Consider the following 23,192-nt stretch of genomic DNA (forward strand, 5'->3'; position numbering starts at 1 on the left):
TGGAGGACAGAGTGAATCCCTATCGTGTGTCGTGTGTTCATGCACACACCCGTCGGCCGGTCGGGGCGTGATACTTACGGCGCTCTCAGAAACGTCGGTTTCGGCGGCAACGCCGGGCCCCACCTCATCATCGAGGGCTTCTGTGGGTTTGGGCGGGGCCGTGCCATACTCATCATATGCCCCGTAATCATACAACTTGTTGTCAACATCCCCCAAGTCATACTCCTTTAGGTCATACTCCTTAAAGTCATATGCCTCCGCACCAGTGTTCGTGTTGTCCACCATTTCTGGGACAGCGGTGGGCTCCGCAGCAATGGGATCGGCCTCGGAGCCGTAAGCACCGACAACATCCTCCTCCACAGCCTTTCAGGTGTTACCCAAGCAAAGAAGGGGGGGAGTGATGGTGGGCAACCAAGGAAATAAGCATGTTAGTTAAGCATTTGAAGCAAAAAAAAAAAAAAAATCTACTTTTAGATGTTATTAAAGCAGACTGCAATAAATTCAGCAAAATTTAAAACAGTGACGGTAACACCTTATTTATTCCAATTTATCATAGAGGAATGAAATTAATGGTCCAAAATGGTTGTGATTTGTTTGTTTGTAAAGTGAATATTTGAACTGAGGACATTTTACTGATGAATCATCTGCATTTCTGCAACAATCCACCAGAAGTCCTCATAAATGAAGTGTTACCGTAAAAACCGTCTCTGACAATCAAATGTTTGTTATCCATACGTCAAAACAGACATGATGTTATCTCAGCCTCTTCTTTTCTTTTTCGTCACACACAATTCAACAGGATGTATTGATCAAGACGGTAAAGAAAGGCTGAAATAAATGTCTGAACTGACACTACTGTAGCAGCAATTTGCCCAACATCGAAACAATCATTAGCATGAAGTATCTATGCAGACATACAGAGTGCACCAGGATACATAGAAATCTGTTGGTTTACCGAATGCTTTTTGATGGTTTGGAGCCACCATTGAGTTTCCATGATGCACTGTGTATGTGGGTCAAATACTGCAACCACAATCACTTGGCACTTTTTTGTTTTTCAGAACAAACCCTGATCACTGCTTTAGCAACAAAATGGATGTAATTACACAGCTATTATTGGCAGCACTCCATCTTGCCCAATTATACATTTAAAACTGCCTGTATGATCACATCCGCTTTGTTAGACGCTGCGGTAGACAGTGCACAGTCATTGCTGGCTGTGAGGAGATTTTTAGCCTTGTTGATCATAGTTCAGTTCCAGGTCAGGAGCAGAACTAGTGATCAAGACCAGCTTTGTGATATGATGGACAACAGGGCATATATTGTTGAACAGATAATCTCCAGTATCATTTACTGTTAATGGCCTTGGCTGAGAGAGGCTCTGCCGTCGTCACTTTCTTTTAATCCTGGATGAGGCTGCAGATCATGTCAACTCTCCATGCTTTGTGTGGGTAATAAAAGTGAATAAGCCGGTGTGACTGAAGCACACGTTACCTCACTGAAATCTTGAGTAGCTTTTGTTAATCGAAATATTTCCAATTATTAAGGTAGAATACAATGAATATGGAGGAATGTTCATTTCACGGCCTGTGGAGTTTTATCTGTAAAGCAGCTGAACATTAATGTGCCACACACAGAATGAGATTAAGATATCCGCATGCTGAAAACTAACAAGATCTGCAGCCTCAGCCAAAACTGAATGTTGACATAAAGCTACAAAACGACCTCCACCACATTGCTTTCCAAGGATGCAATGCATCCCTAGAATCCACGCAGTGGAGCAATGAAAAACAAACAAATAAATAAAAATCCCCATTCAAAGCAAAGTTTCAATAAGTCAAAAGACACATCGATTCGAATTTGAATGGTTGTGTCTTTGTGTTTTCATACCAGATGCTTCTCGGGTCAAATCGTCCTTGCTCACATTTCCCACAACAACAACACTGGTTTTTAACAGTAGATAAGAGAGAAGATGAAAAATTACCTCGTATGGTCCACTCGTGGCAAAGGGGTACTGAGTTTGAGTATCATCTACAGTTCCGTAGTCAATGTCTGTATTGTAATCTCCTTCTACATTGTTTAGCTGAGTCATGTTGAAAAAAGGAAAGAAGAATAAAGCAAGGGTTAACACAAAGAGCTCAGATTGAGGTTATTTGCTAGGGGTCCTCTCAAGCTACAGCTACAGACTGTGCTACTTCTACTGAAGAGGGGTTAGGGAGCTCTGAGTCTGCCATCAGAGATTTTCCCTTCAGATTTCAGGGCAGGAAGATCTTGATGGGATTTGGTCTTTGCTTAACTTGACGTTTACCCTAAAATTGCCTCTGGGTCGTGCCGGCGCTGTGGCCTGGTAGCCAGGCATCTGTCGTTTCTTCTTAGCGGCAAACTTTTTAGCTGGTGATTTTTGGGCAGCCAAGAACTTAAAGGGCTTGGCCTTAGTTTTACTGAGGGACTTTCTGGTCCTCTTCTTTTTCATGGAGACACTACGTTTCTTTCTCTGGAACAGCTTTCGGCGACAAAGAACACCAAGACAAACGTGGAACATTCAAAAGTGGAAATTACTTAAAGGCACAGTCTGTGACTTTTGCACAGAGTCTTCCCCGTCCCAACTGTCAGAGTAAATGTGCTCCACTTTCCAGGAGCAGCCCAGAGTACAATAGTTGGTCTGCACGGCATCCTTTTCACACGGCCGCCGTGCACACCAACTACAAGGGCTGCACATGGAATGCTGGCTATGTTAGTACTGCCGTCAGACTGCATGACAGTTGGGTGGAAAGGGTGTTGTACAACAGTCAGGGACTGGGCCTTTTAATGTGACACAAAGGAGAATTTTTTTGGGACATACAAACGCATCAATCTGGGACTGGTGCACAAACAAAACACAGAGGATTTGCCTTTCAGCAACACTTTAGAGCTACTGCAGTGCAATGAAATAGCAACAGAGCAGAGTTAGCTTGCATTTGCTGCATTTTGCAAAAAAACATGTAAAGAGTGATATTGCTGATGTTTCATAATGTAAACAAAACCTTTAAAGACATGCTGAAATGCAAAAACACACACTCAAAGCAGATGGCATTCCCAGTGAGAGAAGGCAGCAGCCTCATAAAACAGACACAAGGAGGACTGACACACCAGGTATGTTTACGTGCACACGCAGAAACCTTACTGTGAGGTCATTGTCAGAGAAAGCATCACAAGGTCAGGATACTTTTAAAAGTGTTCAAGCTTTCAATGTATCTCTATCAAAATTTACTTGAGATTTATTTGAGGATTTGGAGGAAATATGATCACAAAGCAGATTACTCCCAGTTCCTGGAGTTCTGGTGTGCACGTAAACATAAAAAACTGAGACACAGACAACGCACAAGACGCACTGACAGATGAAATGACCGATCGACAAAAAGAGACATCACAGGAAAACACGTGTTTTTAAAAAAATCTTTTCTTTTCCTTTTTTCATTTACCTGTGGTTCAGAATACTCATCGGTGGGAATGATGTCTGTGGCTCCCTCAGAGTAATCATAGAACTGAGAGTAATCTAAATCATCAGTAGTGTACTGGAGAGGTTCAGAGAGAGAGAGAGAGAGGAGGAGGAAGAGAGGTCTTGGTGTTAGCATTAGCATCAAGGATGCAGAGAGCTCTTTCAGCAAGATGATACACATGGTACCATGCTATCATCCTGCTGAGCATGCTGCATGTTCAAACAGTTGGCATTTGAACACATCATTTTACATCATTATTCATGGCAAACAATATTAGAATAAAGCACTGTGGTAATAATATGAAAAATAACTGTTACATTCTTCATTAACTGTTAGACACTTAAAATTAAGCACAGCATTAATATTACACACATAGCATCATGTGAAATGTCACAGGATGCATTGTGTGATGTGATAATGTATTATAATGAATCATTTATAATATATTATGGTTCCGTGATAATGATAACGAGCAAAATCATCATTACCTCCAAAGCAACTGCAACTAAAAATCAGATAATGGCTTAAATATGGCGATCAAACAAGGTAAACAAACGCTGAAACAAGCCATGTGTGTCCTTGCCCACAAACACGGAGCAAAGCAGATGGGATTTTTTTAAAAGCTCATAAAACAACGGAAAACAACACCTCAAAGACGAAACAACCAGCTGCACTGCAGAGATCTCGTAATGGAACTTTCTCACTGCAAGCATGAAAATTATACACTTGGGCCAGATCAAAGCTTTCTGATTTAAAGAAAGTGCAGTTTCTTTTTGGTTGTGCAAAAAAAAAAAAGTAAAACTACACAATAGGCTGTAATTAATGAGTTTATCACTTCATGCTGCAACTTGGATATGAAAGTCGGAACATGGTATCACGCTCAGCTGGTTGAAAATGAAAGGTTATGGTATCTGGCAGCATGGGTATTCCAAATTATCAAATTAATTCAACATAGCTGGATCTCAGTTAAATTGGCACTGACATCGCTTCAGGCACCACACTGCACTTGCAGAGAGGAACTGTTTTATAACTGGTCAGTGTCCGTGACCGTTTCACCCGGCCACTTGCGGCCATGTAAATGATTTATATGCAAATATAAAAGAAGGGTTAACTCGAAGCACTTAATTCTAATGCAGTTGTGTTAAAGTATGTGAGTGGTTAAATGGATAATAAAGCTGCACACTGTGTCCTTGGCTGCTGCTTGCACAAAAATGAGAAATTATGAGTAAGCAGTTGGGGTTAATAGACTTCTATATTGCATCCTTAAGTTTTAAGAAGACCATTTAGGTACAGACGGAGAGATTAGAAAGAGAGAGTAGGTGTCCCTATCAGCACATTTCACTACAACTTCAAAATTAACATTTCACACAGCGGTGTGTGCCAATCGGTGCTAATCACACTCCCCAGCACTCACACTAAGATCAATAAATCCACCTTCAATCTTCATGATGGTAATCTGAATTGTAAATACACACTTAATCTCACAGCTGTTTAACAGCTGTTGTGCTGCTCTCCGTGGGTGTGAATTTAGAAAGAAAGGTGCACATCTGGCCAAACCTCTGGTCTAGGACGCTACCACAGGTTACCTTTACCTACCTACCTGATGAACGACACCTGCTATGACATCACTGACTGGGGTGTGGCCAGATGTGGATCATGTATTTCACTTTTTATTATTGATTAAGTGTGTATTTACCCTGTAAGGACAAACTCCAGTGGTGCAGCCTATGTTCTGTCTGAATAAGAGAGGTATAGTATATCTACTGTATAAGTGGATACATTCATATAGTGGATGTACATTGTCAGTGAATCTGCTTTGTATTACAAGCAGAGACTTGCATAAGTCTGTCCTTACAATAAGTGAAATCTATTTTCTGGTAATTCTCCTTGTTTACACTAATATTTCAACAGCTGTAGAGAGCTGTTTGAACATGTACAGGTGTACCAGGATCAAACTGCCCTCACTAAGTGTAAAACCTGAGGTGGATTTGTGTGACACACACACACACACACACAAGTTAAAGCCTGGTTTATGCGGACGCAGTCACAAAAGAGCTTCTTAACAAACGTAACTTATAATTTACTTACCAAAATACCACGGCCATATCAGTATTAATACACTAAAACCCTTTAAACCTCCCACTGGAGCTGGCTCCAAACTGAGACTAAACCGGGGGAGACACACTTATCATGTGCAAGTAAACCTAAAAACATCAACAGACTCTGGATTTAGGGGAATCGCATCAATCATCTTGCTCCTCTTAAGGGCATTAGAGCATTTAAATCAATCAGGACCCTCAAGTGGCGCTCTGGAGAATCACCCAAACCCCTCAGCCCCACCCTCCCTGGTTGGCTGACCTCTTCCTCTGGCTCCTGGGCCTGCAGGGAATCACCGTGGGGGGTGTCACAGTCTGGGCTGTAGTGTTCACAGTAGTCATATGCTGCCTTGGGATCAGCCACGATCAGAAGTTGCTGGATGTCACCCTGCGGGGAAAAAAGAGATAGAAAAGAGACGTGGGTGAGTTTGCTGCCTGCGTGCACAGGTCGGTTTCTTCCCCTCGTGCCAGTTGAAAAGATTAGGATTTAATATCTGAAATCAACACTTTAAATCCAAATTATTTATAGCTCCTCGAGTTGCTGAGAGATGATGAAACCTGATCATTAACCACAGACAAGACAAGGCTGCACAGACGGGTCATGTCTCATCTTGCTCACCCACACACACACACACACACACACATGCTAAGTAAAGTGGCATAAATGTAAATCTTAAATTACAGATGCAATCTCTTTGGTCCCATACACTTAGAGAGTCTGGCAGAGTAAATTCCCCCCTTGTATGATTAAACAGCTTGACACACACACGTACACACACACACCCCACAGAGTCCACGCTCACGCTGTGCACGGAGGAAACAGAGTTCAGACACTGGGAAAATTATTATTATCAGCGCCAAGGTTCTACTCAGGAAATCAAATAAACATGTGTCATCAGGACACAAGCAACACCTGGCATGTCCATGTGTGCAACAGGAAACATTTCATTCTGACTGGGAACAATTGGCAAGAGCCTAAAAAAGCGGCTTATATTTCTCATCACATCGTGTCAGCGTGAATTATGGCAGATCAACATGTACATGCAGAACATAAAAGACTTGGAAATAGACGACTATAATTGTACAATTAAGTTTTCAGTGAGCTTCACTCTCCAGCATATTTTAGCACACCTTCAGTATTTCTATAAAATATCCTGCCACTGCCATGATGGCACACAACTATGTTCTTTCTCTCTTGGTAAAAAATGTTATATAAGAAAAAACAACAACAAATATATTTTTTTTAGACTCAAATAACTATCGTTACCGGCCACAAAAATCAGTCAAGCGCTGAATCAAACCAATTGTGAACAGCTTTTAATTTGAAGGCTTAGCCCACAAAACCACATGGTTTACTGATGGTGTCTGGTGCAATTAGTGTCAAGGGGGATTGTGCTAAAATTAAGCCATCTCTAAAAATGTCACACACAAAAAAAGCAGAACGTATTGAGCATAAAAACAACAATACATAATGTGTTTGTTTAAAATATAACACAGGAAACAGTAAAATCTCCCACAGAGTAAAAAAAAAAAATCCCACAGAATGGTTTGAGAAAAAATCACTCAGGCCACATTGTTCTCCCTATGGTTGGGACGGGACACCACACAGTACTTGACACCATTCCAGCCCTGTCTCGCCTTGTTATCAGTCCTGCAGCCAAAGCACACAGCTCACTGCAAGACAGCAAACGTACTGGAGAAAGCATCTGGATGTTTCTTTGGAAGTCTGTAATTGGTTGAACCGAAGTTCCTGCAGGCTGGTTTTTTGGAGCTTTATACACATTGCAAAGACACATTGCGGAGGTGGGTGTGTGAGGGGCTGGTGGGGAGGGCAGTTCTTGAGAGGTGGGCGAGGGTGGTTAAGATGTCTGGCACAGAGACGCCTGAGCCCAGAGGTGCACTCAGCAGCAGCAGCAGCAGGGACACTATACACTGAAGAGCAGAATAGAAGATTGGCAGTAAAACATGAGAGAAATGAAGCAGGCTGCAACTTGTCAAGAGAATATGTGTGTGTGTGTGTGTGTGTGTGTGTGTGTGTGTGTGTGTGTGTGTGTGTGTGTGTGTGTGTGCTAAAAGCTGGATCTATGGACCCTTTACATTACACCTTAGCATAAACATTCATGTGCTACGGCTTGTCCCATGGGAAAACATGAAGTGGTGCTTGAAACCTCCTCTGTGTAACCATCCATCAACATCTGACTGCACAGCTTCAGATGGACAGTGAACAGATTCCTGACTGTTCGCCTCTGGGTGGGTGGAAAGCTTCGTTCAAGAGGGCTTCATTTTTCTGACAGGGATGAATGCGTTTCTAACAGTAATACACACGTGTATACGTGTATGTGTGTGTGTGTGTGTGTGTGTTCAGACATAGCAGAGGATATCAAGCACCCCGATCCTGTGTCAGCCACTAAATTCAAGGGTTTTTGAGGTCCACTCCACCAAGTTGCTTGAATAGTCCATGAGTGTGGACTGAATTGGGGAAAAAAGAGTTTTGACGCCCCATCAACATGGAACAATCTCCAGGCCGAACTGAAAATGTCTGGACTCGTATCTTTTAATGTCTTCCGTCCTTTCCTAAAGGACTGACAACAAAAATCAATTGAACGCCTCCCTTGGTCATTGCATTTTGTTTTAACTTATATTTAATTGTGGCCCTATTTATTGTAATGTATTTGTATCTTATGGATGTTTGCGGACAACGTGTGCTGCTGCCTTCCTGGCCAGGTCGCCCTTGAAAATGAGATCACGATCTCAATGGGTTTTACCTGGTTAAATAAAAATAAAAAGTGACAGATTTGTCGCTTCACTTCTCCTCATACTGCAAGTGGTGCAATTTCAGTAGCTGTGTAATCAAGATATAGTCTCACTATTACTGTCTGAAAGCTCCCTAACAATGGAGCTACACATTCTGATTGTAATATATACATGTTTTTAACAATTAAAGAAAATTAGGCTAGTTTTATGAGTGTGTACAATATGAGTGTTAGTTACGTGTCGTTCCTGAAAGACATAACACCAAAATACCAAACAAGGCAAGGGGGACAGCACTAAATCTGGATGCCAAGTCAGGAAAGGCCTGAGTTGAGGTGTGTGTGAGCCTGTTTGGGAAGGCTCGACAGAGAAAGAGAGATCAAACCGTGCCCTGACTCAAGTTGACATGTATTACCTCATGTGTCACCCTAAGACCAACACTGAACGCTTGAACCTTGCCTAGAGTCAGCTCTAATTAGTCCACGTCTGAGAGCCACCCGTCTGCACACAAATAGGCTGTGGAGACACAGTGTTCGACTCCCCCCCCTCCCACCATCACCACCGCCGGTCAGAGCAGCGCCACCAGGAAACTTCAGGAGAGAGCATGAGCCACCTGACTGACACGTTCAACAGCAAAACGCACATGGAAACAAGGGAAGATGAAACCATCACGTAATAATGTACAGTAGGAGTGTCTCCGAGTGCATTAAGTCAGACGAGTCCCAGCAAGCACATGGGTTTAAAAGATAAGAAAAACAACACAATATAAATCACATGACCATGTATATACTTGCCAGGGCAACTTCTAGCATTCATAGCAGTAACCTGTCTTTCCGAGAAGAGAGAAGGGCAAGAAGGCAAGAGAGAAACTGATGTCAACTCAGCAAGGGAACACCAAGAAGCATCCAGAGACAGACAGGCAGGGCTTTAGTGGGAGCAGCTGGGACGGTAAAAGATGTTTTGTGCTGGGAAACACCTGGGGAGAGTTATGCCGAAGCTCTGGGCCTGTCTTCCATTGAGGACTGCTGAGATAAAAGCCTCTAGCAAACCTGGAGCAAAGCCAGAGCTCCAAAATATGCCCCTCCTGCCTCCTGCCTCCAGCACACAGCACAGAAACAGGCCCACGAGGCTGCGTGTTAATGACTGCGGGGTCAGGGGTCAACGAGAAGAGAGAGAGAGAGGCTGAAAGAGAGAGGCTGGGTCAGAATCAACAGCTGAGACTTGTGAATCCTGGTAGAAGTCTGTTTATCTTTACCTGCTACATCAACTGTCCTCCTACTCTGGGTCACGTTCACCTCGACCGCAGCTCAAGAGGTCAACTTGTTTATTTTATCTATTTCCATTCATCACAACTGAATCTGATACTGAAATAAAAACAGGGAGATAAAAGCATCTGTCAACGGTGCGGAATACAACATCTTGTTCTAAATGCACCACCACCTTGACCTCCTCCTGACCGCAAGGCACCGTGGGATATAAATATACACAGAAGAGTTCAAAGGTTAAGAGTGGTGCACGGTACAAGAGCTTTACTTCCACACTGTGAATGTTTAGTTTCGCTCTACTTTATTTGAATCCTGCGTCATGTTGCAATTAGAGGGCGAGTGCACGGCATCACCGGCGAAAATCAAAACACAAGTGGCCGTCACCGAGGGTCCTTTGACAAACCTCTGCCTGGGGGAACATCCCTCTATTCCAACCATAATTAGACAGCCCCACACAACAATTAGCCACCCCCCCTACACTGTCTATACAGTAGAGTGGCCCTGAACATATATATAGGAGAACCGAGACAAGGCAGAGGGGGCTCGCACCCTGGACAGCTGGAGGGCCGAGCCTCCAAAACATGACATTAAAGGACTGAGACAACACAGCTGAGCCTTTTTTACACTGCAGCAGACCGACGCTCTGTATACAGCAACCGCAATTGATAAGCAGGTAAACAACATGACACCCGACACCTCAGCACCACAGAGCCCTTCAGCCGGGAGAAGCTGAGCTCTGATGAGCGTTTGCTGCCGAGGAAGAGGAGGAGGAGGAGGAATGGGCAGGTATGTGTATGAGTGCGCTCAATTCAGACAGGTAATGTCAGCCAGGCATGAATAGACGGTCTCATGGCTCTGGCACGGCAGGGGAGGCCTCAGGATGGGGAGGGAGGGGAGGGAGGAGGAGGTGGTGGTGGTGAGCAGGGGAGGATATGCAGGGAGGGGAGGAGATGAGGAAATGAGGAAGGCCTGACGGGGCAATGAAAGACTCCCATTCATCTGAACCAGATCCCTTTGCGACGGTGGTCGCCTCCAACCTGGGGCAGGTATGGCATGAATAGAGGTTTATGAAAAATGCAGGTCAACTTGAAAACGAATGTCAGGGTTTGAATAACTGAGGAAAAGGTTGTAATATTTTATTATTATTATTATACATATTATAAAACTGCTCTTGGAAAACGAAAGCTCATTTATCAAAGTCAAAGGGTGAATAAATACTGTAAATCAATATTCACTCCTGAGTATAATCTACAATGTTTCTTACATTTCCCCGGTTCTCATATACAAAATTTATACCGTAATGAAATTAAATATAGAGACAAATACGAGGTCTGACACACTGCACCTCACAGCAAACCTGACTTCACGCACACATTTATTTTCTCATTCTAACCACAGGCTTGAATGCACAAGGCCGAGGTATTTCCTTCCCCTGTATATCCCAGCATGCATCGGTCCCTGTGGATCTCCGAGGAGAGCAGGGACAGAGAACAGACAGGAGACCTGTTCCAAAAACCACACAGAGACGACCCTGTTAGCTGACTTATGGCTCCTATTTTCAGCACTTCCACTGGCCAAACTCTGACTGGACACACTGTTTCGTACAAAACGCCGGGTTCAGTGTCGTCCCAGAAATATAATCAGAGGTGACAGGAGATGTGAAAGCAAATCTGTTTATAATTTTTCAGCTAAAAAAAAAAACACACAGACACTAGATTTTCATTGTTGAATAATATGGCACAGTAATCTCTTTCAGTTTGCAATCAGATATCAACAACATCCATCCAAGGAAAAAAATGATTTCATATTTTTTTCCAGATGGATTATATTCACAGATAGAAATCAAGAGTAAACAAAGTCGTGTTTTCTGGCAATCTCCTGCTGACAGAGACCGAGATAATCATCGTGCTTTGTTTCATCAAACACATATATGAAATCAGAAAAATCTGTGTTTTCCCCTTCAATCAATATAACTCATCATCAGCCAACAACTGTGTGTGTCATAATCCATACGGCCACAGTGGAGCACTGAGTCAGACAGAGTAAATAGAGCAAGAAGACACACACATGCACAAGATGGCCACACACATCCAGGTCCCTCTGTCCCTTTTGGGGCGATGACACAGCACGCCCAAAAGAATATATGGCTTTTAAAAACAGCAGCAGCAGTCATTCAAACATGGCATCAGATTAATGACAAGTGAACGCAGCCCCCGGTACAGCCTCTCAGTGACCTTAAATTCCCACCACAGACTGAGACTGTCGTGACAATTCAGCCATTGTCTGTCATTATTTACATCCCATGCCAGCGTCCACCTCTGGATGAACTGTGTCCTGCTGAATGAGGAGGTGGTAACATAACCCAAATCCCTGAGGGAGGGTCACCTTAATGCACTGCAGCCTCCAGCCTGAAAAAATCTGATTTTTTCCTGTTTTTTTATTAATTTTCTCTCAGTTATTTGTAGCTGGTCTTAACTCTGTCATATACTGTTACTGGATTTGGCAACACACTGAGAATTCAAACATTTACTTTAAGGATATTGGACTTTCCTGGGAGAACATTAACTACACATCAAAAGAAAGGACTGAAACTGCCCTGTGCTATTGTCCTTATTAAATAATCTATAATCTATTATCAATTTGTTGAACTATTTACAGCCATATAAACACAATTGTTACAATGACTGTTTACATGCAATGACTGGCACGGCTGCTAATTTCCAACAACAGTGGTCCTGTCAAAAGCAGATTAACTTCAGTGTTTACTACAAGAGCTATAGGAAACTGCAGTATAGTATAGTACAGTTCAACAGTATAATATAGTTTTATATTTGTCAAACAATGTCTCCTCCATCATGGCTGCAGACTCTGCTGGAGTCACAGTAAATTGACTAGACCCATCTGAGACACCTCGAGCACCTGACCTGCTCTACAAGCATCAATCTAATGTGACAAATAAAAAAGAAAATACAGCATAAGGCTATTGCAATTAATAACAGCTACATAGAACCAGCCAACAATTTTGTTTTTTAGCCAAAAGCAGGAATTGAAAATTGTGGCAACCTCATCAAACCAGAAATCCATTCACCCACTTCACCTTTAAATCATCAATCAATCCTAAAGTCCTATTCGATGTACTCTCCCAGTGCTTATCGTACACCTATGAGAAGGCCTCTGCCCTGTTTTGGTGTGGAGAAAAGACTGTGGACAAGTGAAACAAAAAGGGCTGAAATGTTCCTAAACCCTGGATCTAACTCTATCTCTTAAAATCTACACATGCTGTCATTATGAATCATCTCCCCCCTGCTTATTTTTTTCTCGGCCAACTGTGCCCTCTTCTTGTGTTTTGTTCTTTGTTTCTTTGTATACTGTAAAATAAATGACTTTACAAAAATAAAGTTTAAAAAATAAATCAATCATAAATCAATCCAAATAAAGATCACAACACATTACTGAATGTAGCCACCAGGTACCGGGGCTGTACAGGGTGATTGACAGCTGCTGGACCTCAGCTCAATGAATGAGCTGCTGGGGTGAGAATTATTTTCACACTCATCCAAATCAGTGTGACATCTTCATACACCTCGGTTTCAAACATTATGATTTCATTTTTATGAACAATAATTTAACAATTTAACGATACAGTTCAAATAATAAGCAGTACAGCCACAGAAAGCCTCTCTCTGAAGTCCCTTTACTTTGTTGTGAGTATTTAAGCTTTCTAACCACTGCTTGCTTTCAGTCTATCTTGACTGTGATTTTCCTGTTTAGCCTCTGCATATGATTTGAGTATAAACTTTAAAAAAGTGAGACCCCCACACTAAGGACCAAAACCAGGCAATCTGAAAACATTTGCAAGGAGTTGTTCTGCACCGTCATCAATCAAGCTCCACCACAGCAGCAGAAACAGAATGAAAGAGCTCAGATATCTCAGATATACAGTATGTTTGATATCAAGATGAAGGTCTTCATAAAATCAAAAGAAATCAAAAGACTTCCAGATTTTGCCTGGTTTCTATCATCTCCACATTCCTTTGTGACACGATGAGACTTAAACCAAAACTTGAAGCAACATTTGGCAGAGAGGGAATCCTCTACACTGTAAATATCAATTTTTTTAAATGAAGAGATGAATATGTGTCAAGAGGTCACTGGAAGAAAAACAGCTGCCGACACTTTACCTGGAAAACCTCCTCATCCAGGATCCTGGTGCCGAACACGGTGATGCCATTGGTGTCGATGGAAGCGTGGTCACTCCTGGGCAGAGGCTTGATGATCTTCTTCTTACAGTTTACGATGACAGTGACCGTCTTCTTCTCCACACTGATAGCCACACGGTGCCACCTGGTTGAGGACACAACAAGGAAGAGTGAGCAATCAAGGAGAGCAGAGCTGGAAGAGTTAATCCTCTGTGAAACTGTTTCCAGGAATTCAGGCATTTGATAGAGATATAACACTTATGACAAAGCAGTGGTGATACTGTAAGTGTGTGATAATCACAAAAAGTGGAGCATGCATGATGTCATATATAAAGTCAGTAACAGCAATAATATAACAGTAACATAACATAACATAACATAACCTTACTGACACTTGTAATAGGATTATATTCTGCCTTTTGTACATGCCAAACCTCTGAAGCTTCTGTCACATGACTGAGTTTATTACAGGAAAAAATCCTATAAGAAACATGAGCGACGTAGATATGAATGATATATTTCGATCGACAACACCCATAGATGCAAAGGGTTAATCGGGGTCACACGTGAGTCTGACACCTCCCTTGCCTCTGGACCGTTTGCCACTGCACTTATGGACTATTGCATACCAGGCGGCAGTGGACCACATTCTTGCCCCCACACTTTGGCCCTGTTTAACACGGGATTACACTCATTAAACTCCAAACTTAATCCTCCTTCTGGGTTACTCGGCATGACAGACATGGTGAACATTGTGGAAAGTGTGTGTCAGGATCCGGGAAGGCCTGCCTTGCCAGAGCAGGAGACACACAGTCAAAACATTGTTCCGAGGTGGAAGATGAGACCTGGCACGGCTGCAGCTCAAGATGGCAGCAAGAGTGGTGGATATCGCAAGTCAGGTAGAGACGTACAGTATATCTGACATCGCATCGATTTCTCTGAATGGTAAAATGTTGATATCACAGGAGGAGAAATGCCCAATGCTCCTTTGAACACAGCTAGATCATAGAGACACGCATTCCAGGGCAGGCGGTGAATGAAGCTTAGAGGGAAATAAGCATGCAACAGTCGGAGGGCTTAGCGCTACAGCAGGAAGGATTATTTGTCACTTTATATGGCAGGAAAAGCAAATGCTGACTTCAATGGGTTTAAAGAATATCTCAAACTTTTGAAGTGCATTACTGTATGATCACAAACAGAAGAGCAACACTGTGTTTGCAAAAGGGAAAAATGTGCAAAAAAAAACATATTTCCAGGGCTTAAATAACAGACAAACACTGTAACAGCTCACTTGAAATCCTCCCACTCCCTTTTATTGAGAGGGATAATGCTCTTTTTTCACCCCATCAATGTCATCATTGTGCCTGTCTTTTCAAGCTTGGCGTACGCTTCTTAGTAACAATGAACACATCCAGGGGGACTGCAGACTGTATGAAGCCTGAGCTGTGGTCACTGAAGATTTAGACAAGGAGCTAGAGCTGGACAGCATCCAGACCGAGAAGTGTTAAAAATCCTCTACAGAGAACATTGCCCCTTAGAGAGTGGGTCACAAAAACTACACACTGGACAAAAACAGCCAACAAGACTAACACAAAGCTGACTGGGACTGTTAACGCTTTCTCTTTTGTTGCAACCTGCACATAAAGCAGATTTATCGCTGACATGAGAATTCTGCAGGATTTACCGAAGCCTCCTTCTATCATGATAAGGGTACACACTCGATCTTTTTCTTAAGCCCATTTAAGGGCAGAAAAATATTGTGACCCGGTTATGACTTCCTTTAAAAGTTCAAAAAACAAACTATCCTCTCATTGCATGTTTAGCAAGTGAAAAAAAAAACTTTAATAACACTGGAAAATGCTATTTGAAATGATGCATTTTCCCAGCAGCCTATCTGTTTACTTATTCCCCTTTGCCCCTGCACGCGGGCTCATGTCAGCTAAGCCGAAGCTCTGGGTGAGAATGCTGGGCTTTCTGAACCTGGGAGCAGATAATCAGGTTTATGCTAAAAGGATAGGAGCTCCGTTTCTGGTTGGGTGAGGTAATCCAAGGGGGTAAAAAGGAAGTTTAGGACTGCCCCTTTCCCCTCCTTCCTTCCCCTCCCTCTCTAAAATAACAGAGGCAGTGAGTTCATGGATGAGGTCAGGTTGCCCATAGCAGTCCCTGCTGTGCCCCAATAATCCAGTGTCTCCCTGTCTCTGACCTGTCTCTGTGCCCATAGACCCCTGATGAGACGGATAATCCGGTGATGAGCACCTGTGGCGCAACAATGGGAAGATCTGGGTTGTTTTCTTGCTTTTATCAAGAAGACCAGAAGTCAGTGGAAATGAGAAAACGTCGACCTGTTTGAATGTTTTACGTTTGGTCACCCCACATCTCATAGGAGTGATTATTCCACCCTAGTTTTCAGCAGCCAGCAGTGCAATATATTCTATGATGACACCCAGAGCTACAAATCAAAATAGCCTGGAAGTTTTAAGATCATTTTTCATCATCTAACCTTTAAACACAGTCACCTACGAGGACACAGTCACTCCCCCCCCTGCACGCTGCAGCAGCCTTTCCCTCTCAATCAGTTTCAACCGTGGCTCTGAGTGTGCGTGGGTGTGTTCGACTATGTGAGTACATGCGTGCATGTTTGAGATTTGACGTACTTCCCGTCAGCGAGGTTGAGAGTGGGGAACAGGGGGTAGTCCTCTGGGGCTGGTTTACCAGTCTGATCCTCATACAGGAAGACAGGTGAGCGTCCCACTTCCACGCCCAGCTGCTGGACCCCCTGCTCGTTGTAAATGGACAGCAAGAAGGACTGGAGGCCGGACTTGGGGCGCACTGTGGTCAGGATGGAGAAGTCCTCAGGAAAAACACCTCCTGAAAAGGCAAGAGGGAGGGTGGAAAAGACAAGTTAGTGACACGACTGACTGATTAAAACTGTACTATTGTATCATATTTAGATAGTACTGTAGGCTTCAACATATAACTGACATGAATAAAAACTTTTGCATCTTTCAATTTTAACTTTGCTTAGTGTAATGCAGAAAATTATAAGGGATGCTTATTTCAGTTCTCTACATGAGACTAAAAGAAAACAGCAGCAGTATGCATCATTTTGAGTCCAGCTTGTAGCTATAGAAACCATTTGTATAAGGAGGGTTGCTGCAAAATGTTATCATCTTTGTGTGAGGAGTCTGGATTTTTGTCTGGGAAGTTTTGCAGAGGTCAGGAGAGTTCTTCTCAGTCAGTCATGAAAACAGTCGGAGCAGTCGTTAGGTGGTCTTACCTGGGAATAACTGCGTGGTGGGGGCACTGATCTGGACCTGCTTGGTAACTCGGTAAGCTGAGTCCGGCTTTGATGCTCTTCGGTTTGTGCAAAATCCTGATGTTTTCGTCACTCCTTCGGGTAAATTTTGAAATTCTAATACTTTTAGGACATCCACTGGTTCTGCTGTTTAGGAGGCAAATAAAACATCAGTCAGGTCAGAGTACAGACTTGTGCAGGCAACATTTAGTTAAAGGACTGTGTGGCACAGCACCATGATCAACACATGGATGAGTGACATCAATGAAAAATGAAAACAAAGCATTTTATTTTGAGTATGTCATGGTGGTAGGCTTCTGGCATTTTAAACACGTGTAGGTTGTGCTGCTTGATAAACAGACTGTAACAGAGACACTGCTTGATTCTTATCACTTGATTAATAGGAAAAAATCTGCACCTACTCATACTCTGTTAGTGTAAGTGTGGTGGTGCCTTCCTCTCTCACTATTACATGACTGCACTCATTTCATTACAGGTCAGAAAACAGGAGAGATTAACCCGTTTTAGCAACACCTCTCTCATCCTGACCATCTGATACAGCACTGATAGCAATACCCCTGTGAATTAAAATCACACAAATGACACGTTTGCCTGGGCGCCGTTGATATTCCAGCATAAACCCCATCTCTGCTCACTCACTGGGGGGTCACATCAGACATTTTACACAACAATTCCCCCACTGAGCAACACAAGTTAAGACAGGAAGTGCTGCCCTGCTGTGACTCTACAAGCTCATCTAACGGCAAATATCTCCATCCAGGCCAAACAAAGAGCCTAATGAGGAACGTGCCAGCAGAGATCTAGGTCTGTAACACGTGGATAGGTTCACCTTGATGAGGCTCAGCAGAGCCTGTCTGGGTTTTCTGTTCTCCTCAATCTGATGCACCTTACATAAAGGAGCCTGTGTGGCCTGGTCCTGCCTATAGAGACCAATGTCAGTATATAAAACATGAACTTTGTGAGCAAGACTGGGGGAGGAGAGACCGGCATGCTGCAGTATACTGACCCTCTGTTACATTTCAGTGTCATATATTAAAATATAAACAGTTCTCACTTCACTCCAAAGAGTATACCAACATCTGACCAACCTGGGCAACACAATGGCAGACTGTTCAGTGTCACTAATCTGTTTTTGTAGGGTAAATAAGCATACCAAGGTGTCTGAAAGCATCAGCAAGTCTTTTCTGGCAGCTCTAAAGCCACTGTTTTGATTGGCATGTGCAGGTCGAAGAACTCTGAAAGCTTCTATAACTTTTTAATACACGGGGGTCTTAATAATATCTGATGTTGCTCCGTGGTCAACATTCCAGCTGTGGCGAGGAGAAGCAGTTTGAGAGCCCTGTTTTATTCTGTTCAGAGAGGTATCTGGTTCAACATGATTCTGTTCCTGCTGAATGGGAAGTTGTCATAAGAGGGGTGGTCTGCTTCGACTCTGGACGCCATCCTGTCCAAATCAACTGTCAGCCCAGCACAGTCCAGCTCTTTCCCATTAAGCAATTTATTTAAAGACACCAGCAAAGTGCTGCTCTGTAGGAAGAGTAAAGTCAACCGGGTGTTTTTTTTTTTTTTTTACTCTCTCTCTCTTCTGTAGCTTGTGAGGCTGAACCAGCTACTTACTTTGGAGAGTGAACTGAGGACCTCATTGTGAGATCCTGCAGCGTCGCTTTCAGTTCAAACTCCAGGACTCATATGTTCCAGATGTGGCTGTTTGGCCAGGCTACGACCCTCGCACGGAGGTGCCGAGACAACGTCAATACTGGGCAATCCATTAAGTTGGCCAAATGAGTGTGCACAGGTTTTAAGAGAGTGCATCTGATGAGCTGGTGTGAGTTTGCCCCCAGGGCTATGCAAACAGGCCACATAGCTACCAGCAGAGCTCAGGAAGGCATGGAGAAACGGACCGACCTTCTCAAGGCTGGAGGAGAGAGAGAGACAGCTCTACCCAACCTCTAACACAGTCAAGACCGCATCCGTCGCTCAGGATCATCCAAAGATCATTATGCAAATTGCAGGCGCATGCAAGTGGAGGAGCGGTTGCAACACAACACATTAACATAAGACATGGACCGACTAATTTGATATCTGAGATCTCTGTCATGTTCACAGGTGATGTAACAAGTGTGTTAAAGAGTTATCATCACACCTTTCTCAAGACAGCGGCCAAAAAACAGTTTTGGCTCATTCTTGATCTCACAGTGTGTAAGACATGACCCCCCCGCCCCCCTTTATCTGCCACCTTTACATCTTTACAGAAAGGTGAAATTGGCTGGTAAACGGAGGAGGACCTTTTCACCTGCAGCTCCCTGAGACTCTAATAATATCTTCAGCCAGAATGTCTCTCTCTCTCTCTCCATATATCCCCCCCTCTCTCCCTCACTCCTTCTTTTAACTTCCAGCATGCTGCCGGCTAAAACAAGACGGCTTTATACTGGTGTCATTCCAAGGAAACTTCACGGAGACCTACCCAGTTTTTCAAAGCATTTTTCCCCTCTCCTCCTCCCCCCACAACCCCCACCCCTTGTATTTACACTCATTAACTGCCTTCACTGTATTCCTGCATATGAATATTAGAAGCATGGCATCACACCGTGTTTAAACCTTTTTTTTTTTTCAAAATCCAAACATGTCATAGGAAAATGGGTGCCTGTGATCATCCCCATTTCAAAACATGTGAGTTTGAATTTCCAATTTCAGTGTCACGCAGTTTGAGGCTTTGTGTGGCGGAAGAAAAGCTTCATCTTCAAGTGATCCAACTGTGACTGTAAATATGTGACAGTTTGCAGCAGGACAAAGGTCCGGCAAGGAGCTGATTAGCTGATGTTCCTGGGCTGAGCACATTAGGGAGAGGACTCTGAAAATGCTAGCTTTGTCTGCTGGAATGCACATCTGAGCCTGCGCCCCGGGGGCTGAGAAAACGTGTCTGTACACTGCTAGATGGAGAGGGCACCCTGCAGAAACAGCCTCGACTGCCATAAAGAGCTCAGAAGGAACTGACTGAGACCCTGCAGCCTGCAGCACAGTATTCAAGATTAAAAATGAGGCAGGAGCCGATGAGCTTGGAAAGGTGGTTCAGATTCCTGCAGGGCATCTTTTGAGCAAGCAAAAATACCAATAGCAACAAATAACTGTAAAAAAGGACAGTGTGAAGTGGATAAATGAATAAATACATTGAAACTCCATTAACTTTTTCTGATTTCTTTTTCTTTAACCTTAAAAGTTGAGATATTTAATCACCATCTGCCAACAGCATACCACAGCGTAAACAAAAACGATTTGAATCTTATTTTCAAGAAACAAGGCTGAATTTCCAGCCTGCAAATACTGTCATTCTGGAGATAAAAAGATGCTTCCTAAATCTCCACCTGCATCCGTGTGCGATAATAGCTCCTTACAGATTTGTCTATGGGATGAGATGTTAGGCCTGTGTAATCCTGAACCCTGTGACTTGTGGCTATTATGGCTGCAGGCTATAGGCCCGAACGCAGGCCCTGCTCTTTGAAGGCTCTGAAATCATAGGGAAGTGCAACAAGGACCATCATCAAATAACTGCTCAGTACTTAGACGGGAAGCATTCCCACCGCTCACACACACACACACATACACAACACAGCGCTGTCCTGCAGTTGACCAAACATCTGAGCTCAAGAGTTGAGGGGAAGAGATGGGCACCAGGGGAGGAGGGGTGGAGGTGGAGGGGAGGAGGGGGGCAGCTTTGGGCTTCAGTGTGGACCAGGGCACTGTGGAGATAGGGTGAACCTGCCTGACCACTTAGCCCCCTGTAGACACATGGAGGCTCTGCGCTGTGCACTGACAGGTTTGAGATCCGCTGAGGCCTTTGCAAAAAAAATAAAAAATAAATACTGTATACACTCCTCAACTCCATATTTATTATCAGATTGTAGCTGCTGCTGCCTCACAACCTGCAATTAACCATCTATCTATGGACAGCCCTGTTCCTCAGGTGTAGGATTACAATCACTGCACTCATTTATGAGGACACTGCTTCTATGCGGGTGAACTGACAACCATGTCAAAATAATAAAATTTAAAAAAAAAAATGTATAATTTACTGCAAAATAAAATATAAATTCAGCACCCCTTCAGCCTTACAACCACATCAGATCTTAACATCCAACACTGTGGTTTCAGTGCAGTTCAACACTGGTAAGTAACATGTAAAACCAGCGTTAGGTCCAAGCGTCCGACAAAACGTCCAGTGCCATCTGGCTGAGGAAATCCACCCTGCTAACCGTGTCCACATCCACCTAGCGGACCACGGTTCAAACAAAGAGCTTCTCCTCAGCCTAAGAGAATCTTTAAAAAGCGCTGCGACGCTGCTCTGTCGTCCTGATCTCACTGAGCACATACCAGCGGCTTAGGGTGAATTTCATTAAGGGCGAAGTTTGTTTCATCTTCGGGGCGGACGCTTTCCATTCATGCGTAAAAGTAGCCCGCGGTAAAAGTGTGTGTTAACGAATACAGTGTTTTGGCCCAGCAAAATATGTGCACCTCAAGCAATTACCCCCCCTCTGACTGCATGTCGGGTCTAAGCTGCCACTAGATCAGGGTTTAACATCCACTCCGGCACAGTAGTGAGCAGGGGGGACACTTCTACTGTACTTTAACTTTTTCTGTTTCTGTGTGGAGGCTCAATCATAGATGGAGGAATCTCGCGTTAAATGCAACTACAGGGGAGAACACATGTATAACTGGCTATGAAGCAAAACACGGTGATGTGTCCAGGTGTAAATCAGTCAATCCCCCAATCTCCATCATCTGTTACCGAGTCTCCCAGCCAGCCGGTCGCCGCTCCGTCAGATAAAGTTGGTTACAGAGTTTTGGTCCCTACTGTTCTTACCTGCTCTGACATTAGCAGCCTGTAGAACCAGGGTTAAAGTGATGAATGCGGTTACAGTGGAATCCATAGGCCACCTTTTCGTTTTCCACCTTGTGGACCACCTTTGCATCTCCATGATCGGGCGCCCACAAGTGAATGAAACTTTTTGGGCGACTTCAGGTGATTTTTAATGACGTCCCTTCCACAATCCCAAATGACGACGGAAAGTGTCCTACAAAAAAGCCATAAGTGAGTTTTCAGCCTCTTCTCTCAGCCACAACGAGGCCCCCGATCCTCCTTCCCAGTGCCCAGCCTTCACAGTGAAGGTAGTCGGGCTTTAACCAAAACGCACAGAGTGCAGTCGGTACACTTGGTGCGTCCGCGGACAGGAGGGCTGGGCAAGCTCCACAAACCAGAGCCACGATTACAGGGGAATGACAAGGGAACCAGCCCCCGATTAGCAAATCACGGGGCTGGAAATTCTCCTTCGGGTCCACCCATTACAGCTCTGTAATGCGCCCCCAAGTCTCTGCCCGAGTGCGTCTGAGGAAAGAGGAGAAAAAATGAAAACAGGGGCAAAGTTGGTAGCGACCTGGGAATGATGAAACGGCAGAATGGTGCACGCGGGGATCTTTTTTTTTTATAACATTGACAAAAATCTTATTCGGCTCAACACAGGAGCTGTAGGTGTTGTTTGTAGTGTTCAGTGAAGAACAGGCTGGCGGGCTTTACTTTTTAAACATAAAATGTACCGGTTCATTAACAAAAAAGTTCAACCATAACCAGTTTTAAATCACAGCAGCTAAAAAGAGCAAATCAAAACCGCACAGAAATATAGACACAGGGTAGGCTACAAACATACACAAAAAAGCAGAATGAATGAATATTTAAAATAGTGTTGTCTGAGGAAATCTGTGGCACAAGACAGGGTCTGATATTACCCATGAGTCTCTAAGGGTTAGTATTAAGTGTCTAATTATCTATCACTGTGCAAAAGTTAGGGAGATTTTAACTGTATAAGAAAAAAGACATTTGAGTTTAGCAGAGTGAGTTTTGATAAAACAAAACAAAACCGCTAACCTCATTCTCCTGATGTCAGTTTAAACACCCATATGGAGGATTTTGGAGAGTGGTCTTCACTACCACCACCATCATCATCATCAAAATGCCAGCTAAGGAAATATCTCTGGAGGAAGTGTTTTCATCCCTTTGGTTGTGTCGGAAGTGAAGCTGCTCATCTCCATGCACT

The 23,192-nt window shown here is 43.6% G+C and overlaps 1 protein-coding gene across 4 annotated transcripts in view; it reads right to left on the minus strand.

The window, feature by feature from the left end:
• Positions 1–22,326, minus strand: part of col11a1a (collagen, type XI, alpha 1a) — a 75,080-nt gene extending 52,754 nt beyond the window's left edge. Inside the window, exons 1-8 of one of the 4 annotated variants that reach the window (XM_085763727.1) lie at positions 21,965–22,326; positions 17,068–17,232; positions 16,445–16,658; positions 13,773–13,935; positions 5,838–5,963; positions 3,462–3,554; positions 1,985–2,083; positions 79–363 (exon numbers count right to left, since the gene is read on the minus strand). In XM_085763727.1, coding sequence (XP_085619853.1) covers positions 79–363; positions 1,985–2,083; positions 3,462–3,554; positions 5,838–5,963; positions 13,773–13,935; positions 16,445–16,658; positions 17,068–17,232; positions 21,965–22,079 — 1,260 coding nt within the window. In that variant the 5' untranslated portion in view covers positions 22,080–22,326. Of the gene's footprint in view, positions 1–78; positions 364–1,984; positions 2,084–2,308; positions 2,504–3,461; positions 3,555–5,837; positions 5,964–13,772; positions 13,936–16,444; positions 16,659–17,067; positions 17,233–21,964 lie in introns of all 4 variants that reach the window. The other 3 variants (XM_085763729.1, XM_085763728.1, XM_085763730.1) reach the window with 3 other exon arrangements.
• Between the last annotated feature and the right edge of the window lie 866 nt (positions 22,327–23,192).

This window comes from Trachurus japonicus, chromosome 20 (genome assembly GCF_045865225.1).
Source record: "Trachurus japonicus isolate A0001 chromosome 20, Traja_1.0".
Taxonomy (NCBI): Eukaryota; Metazoa; Chordata; class Actinopteri; order Carangiformes; family Carangidae; genus Trachurus; species Trachurus japonicus.